The 9,059-nt window shown below is 52.0% G+C and overlaps 1 protein-coding gene across 1 annotated transcript; it reads left to right on the top strand.

Moving 5' to 3' along the window:
• Nucleotides 1-1,666: 1,666 nt before the first annotated feature.
• Nucleotides 1,667-7,991, top strand: FTH1 (ferritin heavy chain 1). The gene is made up of 4 exons (XM_069740480.1): nucleotides 1,667-1,883; nucleotides 4,546-4,692; nucleotides 7,323-7,448; nucleotides 7,738-7,991. The coding sequence occupies exons 1-4, from the start codon at nucleotides 1,782-1,784 to the stop codon at nucleotides 7,894-7,896; spliced, it is 534 nt and encodes a 177-aa protein (XP_069596581.1). The 5' UTR covers nucleotides 1,667-1,781; the 3' UTR covers nucleotides 7,897-7,991.
• The last annotated feature ends 1,068 nt before the right edge of the window (nucleotides 7,992-9,059 follow it).

The raw sequence follows: 9,059 nt of genomic DNA, 5'->3' as shown, positions 1-9,059 counted from the left end.
AAAGGGGAGGACAGAGGGACGGGGCGCGAAAGGGGAGGACAGAGGGACAGGGCGCGAAAGGGGAGGACAGAGGGACGGGGCGCGAAAGGGGAGGACAGAGGGACGGGGCGCGAAAGGGGAGGACAGAGGGACGGGGCGCGAAAGGGGAGGACAGAGGGACGGGGCGCGAAAGGGGAGGACAGAGGGACGGGGCGCGAAAGGGGAGGACAGAGGAACGGGGCGTGAAAGGGGAGGACAGAGGGACGGGGCGCGAAAGGGGAGGACAGAGGGACGGGGCGCGAAAGGGGAGGACAGAGGGACAGGGCGCGAAAGGGGAGGACAGAGGGACGGGGCGCGAAAGGGGAGGACAGAGGGACGGGGCGCGAAAGGGGAGGACAGAGGGACAGGGCGCGAAAGGGGAGGACAGAGGGACGGGGCGCGAAAGGGGAGGACAGAGGGACGGGGCGCGAAAGGGGAGGACAGAGGGACGGGGCGCGAAAGGGGAGGACAGAGGGACGGGGCGCGAAAGGGGAGGACAGAGGGACGGGGCGCGAAAGGGGAGGACAGAGGAACGGGGCGTGAAAGGGGAGGACAGAGGGACGGGGCGCGAAAGGGGAGGACAGAGGGACGGGGCGCGAAAGGGGAGGACAGAGGGATGGGGAGCGAAAGGGGAGGACAGAGGGACGGGGCGCGAAAGGGGAGGACAGAGGGACGGGGCGCGAAAGGGGAGGACAGAGGGCTGACAACCAAGGGGACAGAGGACAGGAGGGTGACAGACCCTAACAAGACAATATAAATGGAGACAAAGGGAGGTTTTTGTTTGTTTTATTAGGATTTATACTCATCTATCTGACATTATCAGATGCCCACAGTGTCATCCCTTTGGGTCCTGGATTGTGGGGGCACCAGCATTCCACTTGGTGTAGAGAACTCCAGTGATGAAATGACAACTGCAGGGAGGTCACTGCTCTGGGGAACACAGGATGGGGAAAAGCCACAATACCTAGAGTAAAACAGAAAAAATCATGCAGAAAACTGGATACAAGTAGTGGCCGACACCAGTGGCCACCGGGCTAATACTGACCAGCACAGCGTGTGAGGAGAGAATAAAGCCCGGGATCTGGAGACATTGTTGTTACGCAGTATTGCTCCCAGAGGTCATAGGTCAGTCATCAACCTGACGTCATGTGTGCCCAATAATATTAATAAGAAAACGTCTTATGTAAAAAAAAAATAATAATAAAAAAAAGGACGGACTCCTCACCATCAGGCAGAGATTCTCATGTTAAGTAATATCAATCCCTCAGATCTCCATCATCCATCCCCTCCCCTGTTCGCCCCCTCACAAGTAGCACTATACTTCCCTGCACCCCCCACCGCAAGTGACATCACACACTGACCTGCACAGCACATGTAACATCAGCCCCCCACACCATGCGAATAACATCACCCCCTTCAGCATGCACATGCAGCCCCATGCAAGCAACATCACCCCTTATCCCCAGGCAGACTCCCAGCTCCTGCATGAACATCCACTTATCTGATCTGTGACCCCAAATCACTCCACATCCACAGCTCCCTGATGTCTGCTGCTCTGCAGGAGGAAGAGGCGCCGCCCCTTTTGGTCACATGGGCATGACGTCAGCAGGGGGCCTTTACCGACTCGGATGATTCAGCCTGTCCGGTGACGTCACTCTGCGTATATATAGCACAGCGGGACGGTGCAGCGCCAGCGCAGTTCAGAGAACGTTTTTCGGTTCCCGCTTCAACAGTGATTGGACGGAACCCAATAATCCGCAGCCATGAGCTCCCAGGTCCGTCAGAATTACCACCAGGACTGTGAGGCCGCCATCAACCGGCAGGTGAACCTGGAGCTGTACGCCTCCTATGTCTACCTATCCATGGTGAGTGCTGGGCCCGCGGTGCCGCTGCAGGCAGCTGGTTGTTCTTGTTTTGTTTTTGTGGTGCGCGTCAATCAGCTGTTGCCGTAAAGCATGTGCTTTGGGACTACAACTCCCAGCGTGCTACGTTGGCTCATGACTAGACTGGTTGTAAGTAGCTCCATCTGTAGGTGCTGGGTCTGGCCTGTCCGCGCTCCGCCGCTGCTCCACTCACTGCATCTGGACTTATCATTCCTGGCCTGGCGGGCTCTGGCTGGTGGGTTCTGGGGGTCCCTGGCGGGCTCTGGCTGGTGGGTTCTGGGGGTCCCTGGCGGGCTCTGGCTGGTGGGCTCTGGGGGTCCCTGGCGGGCTCTGGCTGGTGGGCTCTGGGGGTCCCTGGCGGGCTCTGGCTGGTGGGCTCTGGGGGTCCCTGGCGGGCTCTGGCTGGTGGGTTCTGGGGGTCCCTGGCGGGCTCTGGCTGGCGGGCTCTGGGGGTCCCTGGCGGGCTCTGGCTGGTGGGTTCTGGGGGTCCCTGGCGGGCTCTGGCTGGTGGGTTCTGGGGGTCCCTGGCGGGCTCTGGCTGGTGGGTTCTGGGGGTCCCTGGTGGGCTCTGGTGGGTTCTGGGGGTCCCTGGCGGGCTCTGGCTGGCGGGCTCTGGGGGTCCCTGGCGGGCTCTGGCTGGTGGGTTCTGGGGGTCCCTGGCGGGCTCTGGCTGGTGGGCTCTGGGGGTCCCTGGCGGGCTCTGGCTGGTGAGCTCTGGGGGTCCCTGGCGGGCTCTGGCTGGCGGGCTCTGGGGGGCCCTGGCGGGCTCTGGCTGGTGGGCTCTGGCTGGGGGTCCCTGGCGGGCTCTGGGTGGTGGGCTCTGGCTGGGGGTCCCTGGCTGGGGGTCCCTGGCGGGCTCTGGGTGGTGGGCTCTGGGGGTCCCTGGCGGGCTCTGGGTGGTGGGCTCTGGGGGTCCCTGGCGGGCTCTGGGTGGTGGGCTCTGGGGGTCCCTGGCGGGCTGGGGCTTGTGGTGCTGTGCGGCCTCCATCTTGCAGTGTCAGAAGATCCAGCAGTGCTGGCAGCGGCCTCTGCTGACAGCTGCAGCCTCCTGGAGCCGTCACTCCCTGCGCCAGTGTCCCGAGCACCGTCTATTCTGGCTCATGTGGCTTATCAGCCCTTGTGGTGGGCTAATCACCTTGTGGATGCTGGATCTGCCATCCAAACCTGCTGTGCGTGCCCCCTTCTTCATCTAGTTCATGTGTAGCTCAGGCCATTCCCTCCTATGGGAGCTGTAAATATGGCAGTTCCCACTCCCCTGTGTTGCAGGCCCTGCACATTAGATGGGTAAGAGCCTGGTCTCTAGTCTACTGTGGGTGAGATGACACTTCTGCATACAGAGATGGTGCATGATCCTGGCCCTACCTTGTAGGGTGGGCACCTTCGCTACCTTGTAGGGTGGGCACCTTCCCCCTGCGGGCCTGTTATTAGGGCTTGGCATAAGAACTGTTATCTCTGCCCTTCCCGTAACTAAACCCGCCCAGGCCTGGCTGCAGTTTATCTCCCCGGACCAGTGTGGTATCGGAGCCAGCAGATGTTGGATGTAGCAGATGGGGCCTGTTAGTGCGGAGCAGTGGCCGCCACCGTTGTACACTGGTCTCCAGTAACTTTGCCTATTGTACTGGCCTCTGGTTTTCTAACACCAAATATTTAAATGATTATTGAAGCTACAAAGACCATTAGACGAGCTGTCTCCAGAACTATAGTGGACTCCTCCCCTGCACGTTATTTAGTTGTTTCTTTCTATTTGTGTATAAATTTGTCATGGATCCAGGGATGTGGCCCTTATTTAGCTTTAACTTGTATGGTGTTTACTAGGGCGCTGCCACACCCCATGGTAAAAATGATAACAATGAACTCGTATACTTACTACGTGGGTTTTTTTTTTTTTTTTTTTTTTAACAGTTCAGGGGGGAAACGTAACTCATGAGAGCAGCTGAAAGGGTGATCCGTTACTTTTGCCCTTGTGACAGGTCTCCTTAAGGTTGTGCTGGGAGTTATAGTTCCACAATAGTTGGCGCAGTGCTCTGATGGCTTGGATTAGCCCCTTTATGTTCTAGTACATGAAGTGCTGAGTGGGTGGATGCAGCACTGTTACATCATCACATCTTGGGTGATAGAACAGCTTTTCCCTAGCTCCTCAGTGCTGCGCTCCGCCATGTCTCTGGACTTGGATGTGCTGCATCAATGGGAAGCTTATACCCCAGGCATAAATGGTGTCACCTCGTGTTATGTACGATACAAAGACATGATGACCTCCAGGAGGGACTCTGCGCCATGTGCGATATATGGGTGAGAAGCGTTTATCTACACTGCCCTCTGCTGGCTAGAAGGCATCAGTCTACCCGTGCCCAGATGTATAGCCCTCACTGTAGGGATTGTCAATTCATAATACTGATCATGCTATATCAACAAGGACTATAGGATTTGCATGAGTTTTATAGGACTATTTGGGCTTGCATGGGCCTGACACATCCTGGTAGCAAGAGGTTGTCCTAAAAGTGTAATAATTGCTATAGCTGTCTTGTATAGCCTGCACGTAAGGTTAGGTCTATATCCATACTTCTAATCTGCCTTTAATGAGTATTGAAAGACTGAGGTCTAATGTTCTAGCTATTGATCAGTTTGCTTGTTTTTCCCCTTGCAGTCTTATTACTTTGATCGTGATGATGTGGCATTAAAGAACTTTGCAAAATACTTTCTGCATCAGTCCCATGAGGAGCGGGAGCATGCCGAGAAGCTTATGAAGCTGCAGAATCAACGCGGAGGAAGGATTTGCTTGCAGGATGTGAGGGTAAGAAGACTTTACCCTATTCACCTGCTGTAGTGTGTAATTATTGATGGGATCAAACCTAATAAACATGGCCTTGTATAAAGTAACCTGCCTGCCAGAGTAATACTGACCTCTAGCCCCTTCTGACACTGAGTGTAATGATGGGAACACGCTTGGGTCCCCTCCTCGGTCTGCATTTCTCCTAGTGATGGATAACAGCTGCAGGCGGGTGCATTGCCGGGGGTTAGCTGAGGGCCCCTGTACTTGTTATAGCAGCCTCCTATGAAGACCACCTGAGGCTGCTGCTATGGAGCACAGTATTCCTCTATATAGTAAAAATCTTCTCTCCTACACCGACCTGGGCTCACCAGCTCACAGCTGTGGAAGATCGGACATTTTATAGTAGCCCACAGCATGTGCATGTTGTCATGTGTCCCAAAACAATTGATGGCTATGGGGGTGCATTATACATCAGGGGGCCTTAATACTGTATGGAGGACTGTTGTGGTCACCTTACTTTGCCTAGGGACTTGCAGGAGGGGGGCTACAGTATGGCTCACGCTTTTTGGTGAAGAAATTCTTGTGGTATAATTGCCTTGTGGGAGTCTTTTGTTGTCACTTGACAGGAGTCTAAGGGCTTCAATAGGAGGAAATTTGCTTTAAGGGCTGCCAAGTTGTGAAATGCACCCCAGACTTGTGTATCTAGCCCAATCCTGTGACACAGTGCTCAGTGTAGTGTAACACGCTGGGATGTACCTAACCCCAGTGTATCATGCAGCCCAAACTAACACAGCGCTGCCGGCCATCCTCAGGGACCGTGTCCTCACGTCAGTATAATTTTGCAGTCATCAACAAAAATGGCTCCACACTGATCCTAAACTTCATACTGTGACAAACGCCCAGGAGGAGCAATGTCACAGAGCTGAGCAGACTGTGCCCATACTTGCTGCAGTTGCAATGTCGACTACTTGTACACTAGGTCTTGAAGGAAAACTTGAGTAGCTGTTCCCTTAGTGCTTGGAAGTGGAAAAGATCAAACTTTTTTTCATAATTTATTCCATTAAACTATTTTTAAATCAAAACAAATATGCAGTAATAGACTCTAATAACTGGCCTTTACAGCAATGTTGGTTAAAAGATCTGTATTTTAGGTCCAGTTCCTAACCTGCACTTGTCTTAAGAGGCTGATGTACTGTGTATTTTTCACCAAATGTCCTGTTGCCTTTGCAAATTGCCTCTTTGGCCATCGTCGGTGTGACGCACGGGAACTAATTTGGCTAGGTGAGAGGCTCTGGACTGTGGTCTATGCTTCGCACTGATGAGGGCCAACAGCCCAAAACACTGTCTGCGAATTGAGATACTGATTTGGCTTTTATCCTGAGTCATATTGCAAGACTCGATAAAGGGGTGACTGTTACTTGTAGGATAGCTACTTCCAACAGGTGGCACTTAAGGTACCTTCACACATAACGATATTAACGATATCATTGCTATTTGTGACGTAGCAACGATATCGTTAATGAAATCGTTCTGTGTGACAGCGACCAACGATCAGGCCCCTGCTGGGAGATCGTTGGTCGCTGAATAAAGTCCAGAACTTTATTTCGTCACTGGACTCCTGCTGACATCGCTGGATCGGCGTGTGTGACACCGATCCAGCAATGTCTTCACTGGTAACCAGGGTGAACATCGGGTAACTAAGCGCAGGGCCGCGCTTAGTAACCCGATGTTTACCCTGGTTACCATGCTAAAAGTAAAAAAACAAACACTAGATACTTACCTACCGCTGTCTGTCCTCCAGCGCTGTGCTCTGCACTCCTCCTGTACTGGCTGTGAGCCGGAAAGCAGAGCGGTGACGTCACCGCTCTGCTTTCTGGCTGACCGACGCTCACAGACAGTACAGGAGGAGTGCAGAGAAGCAGAGCACAGCGCTGGAGGACAGACAGCGGTAGGTAAGTATGTAGCGTTTGTTTTTTTTACTTTTAGGATGGTAACGAGGGTAAACATCGGGTTACTAAGCGCGGCCCTGCGCTTAGTTACCCGATGTTTACCCTGGTTACCGGCATCGTTGGTCGCTGGAGAGCGGTCTGTGACAGCTCTCCAGCGACCAAACAGCGACGCTGCAGCGATCCGGATCGTTGTCGGTATCGCTGCAGCGTCGCTTAATGTGAAGGGGCCTTTAGAGTTTGTCTTTCTTTGAAGAGACAAATTTGCATATTAAATTTCCAAGAGGAGCACTGCACGGCGAATAAGCCTCCTTACCTTGACAAGCCAGAGCTGATATGTCACTCACCACAAGGAGAAACCTTACCCCTTAGGTGCCTGCCCAAAGGCAGCAGGGGTCTAACAGGGCATGCTTTATGAAGATACATGGCCACTATAGAGGAGTCCATATACTCACAGGGCCCTAGTTTCAGACCTTATCAATATTCTGTAGCTTTCAGAAGTCCTGGAGTCATCTCCTGTCGAAGATGACATGTAGGAGGCAATTGCAGGGCTCTCATCCAGTGTCCACAGTATACTATTGTGGCCACTGGATCAGCCTTTTGGCTCAATGTGATCATAACCCCAGCACATCTTGCAGATCTATAAAAGGTACATGAATGGATACAAGTCTGACCGTATTGATGAAAAATGTAATGTAATTGCAGAAGCCAGACCGGGATGAGTGGGGCAGTGGGCTGGAAGCCCTAGAATGTGCCTTGCAGCTGGAGAAGAACGTTAACCAGTCCCTCTTGGATCTGCATAAAGTGTCTACTGATCGGAACGATCCACATGTAAGTGACTGCTGTGATGGTAACTTGCTGTGATGGTAACTTGCTATGTGTCACCCCACTGAAAATCCTATTAATGGTCACTTGGGTGATGGGGACTTCTGTCTGCAGACAAGAGCAATCTATAGCATAATGTGATCAGCCCCTTGCCTCCATAGAAATGTGTTCTAGATTAAACTTTCTTGCCCTGAATATTGGTCTCAGCTGTTCCCAGAGTTGGAATCGAAGACCATCATACCTGTAACTCACTAGTCATGTGCTACACAGCTTGACTCATTCTGTGTCTCCACAGCTCTGCGACTTCTTGGAAACGCATTACCTTGATGAGCAGGTGAAATCGATAAAGGAGCTGGGTGACCATGTGACAAATCTCCGGCGACTGGGAGCCCCACAGAACGGCATGGCTGAATACCTGTTTGACAAACACACACTAGGGGAATCCCACGACTAAATTCCCACCTTGTCCTGCTTGATGTACACTTTCCTTTTTAATGTCTGTGCAGTTGTTTCTTGCTATATTTTGCCTTCAATAAATCCTCTACTATATGTGGCTTCACAGGTCTCATCACTTCTAGATGTCTCACTTGCCAGTGATGGTACAGAGCTCACTGCCTACCCTAGTCCACAGGGATGACTGACTCAATAGAAGGGGACATGGTGCATGTTGGCTCTATATGACAGAACTTGCATACTATGGATTATAGGTTTGGGCCTCTGGCTGACTCAACATAGGCACACTGACACCTCTAACCTCAAGATCACTAAACAATATAAAACATGAGGGCTGAAAGTGATGCAATGACGCTGGAGCACTTGCTCTCTAGATGGTGCTCTGTAGGTGAGGCTGCTGTGCTCCACTCCTCCTCTTGGAACCTCCTACACTGTCATGAATGGTTGTCTGGACCCCTGTAGTTAAACTGCCTTGATGAAAGATTCTTTGCCTTTAAGCTCCTTAGGGTACCATCACACAGTGCAATTTTCATCGCTACGACGGTACGATCCGTGACGCTCCAGCATCGTAACAATATCGCTCCAGCGTCGTAGACTGCTGTCAAACTTTGCAATCTACGACGCTGGAGCGATAATTTCATGACGTATGTGCGATGTAGAAGCCGTTGGTTACTATGCGCACATCGTATACGATATGTTATACCATGCGATCATGCCGCCACAGCGGGACACTAGACGACGAAAGAAAGTTTCAAACGATCTGCTACGACGTACGATTCTCAGCGGGGTCCCTGATCGCAGGAGCGTGTCAGACACTGCGATCTCGTAACTATATTGCTCGAACGTCACAAATCGTGCCGTCGTAGCGATCAAAATTGCACTGTGTGACAGTACCCTTAGCTGTTCATTCAGACAACTCTTCATCACCGCCATAGGCTCTGCAGCCAACCCCAGCAGGGAACCTGGTGACTAGAGATAAGTAAACTTGTTTGGAAAACATTTTGGCATAAACGTGGCTCATTCAGATTAGTGTTTGGCTTCCCAAGTACGTCAGCAAAATTTGGTACATAATCACGTTTCCAGTAAAAAAATATATATATTTTTTTTCATCCTGTAATGTTTATATTACAGCAAGTAAAAACAATCCACAACACCATGACAAAG

The sequence above is a fragment of the Ranitomeya imitator genome, chromosome 9 (genome assembly GCF_032444005.1).
Source record: "Ranitomeya imitator isolate aRanImi1 chromosome 9, aRanImi1.pri, whole genome shotgun sequence".
Lineage (NCBI taxonomy): Eukaryota > Metazoa > Chordata > Amphibia > Anura > Dendrobatidae > Ranitomeya > Ranitomeya imitator.
This window is presented reverse-complemented; position numbering and strand designations above follow the sequence as displayed.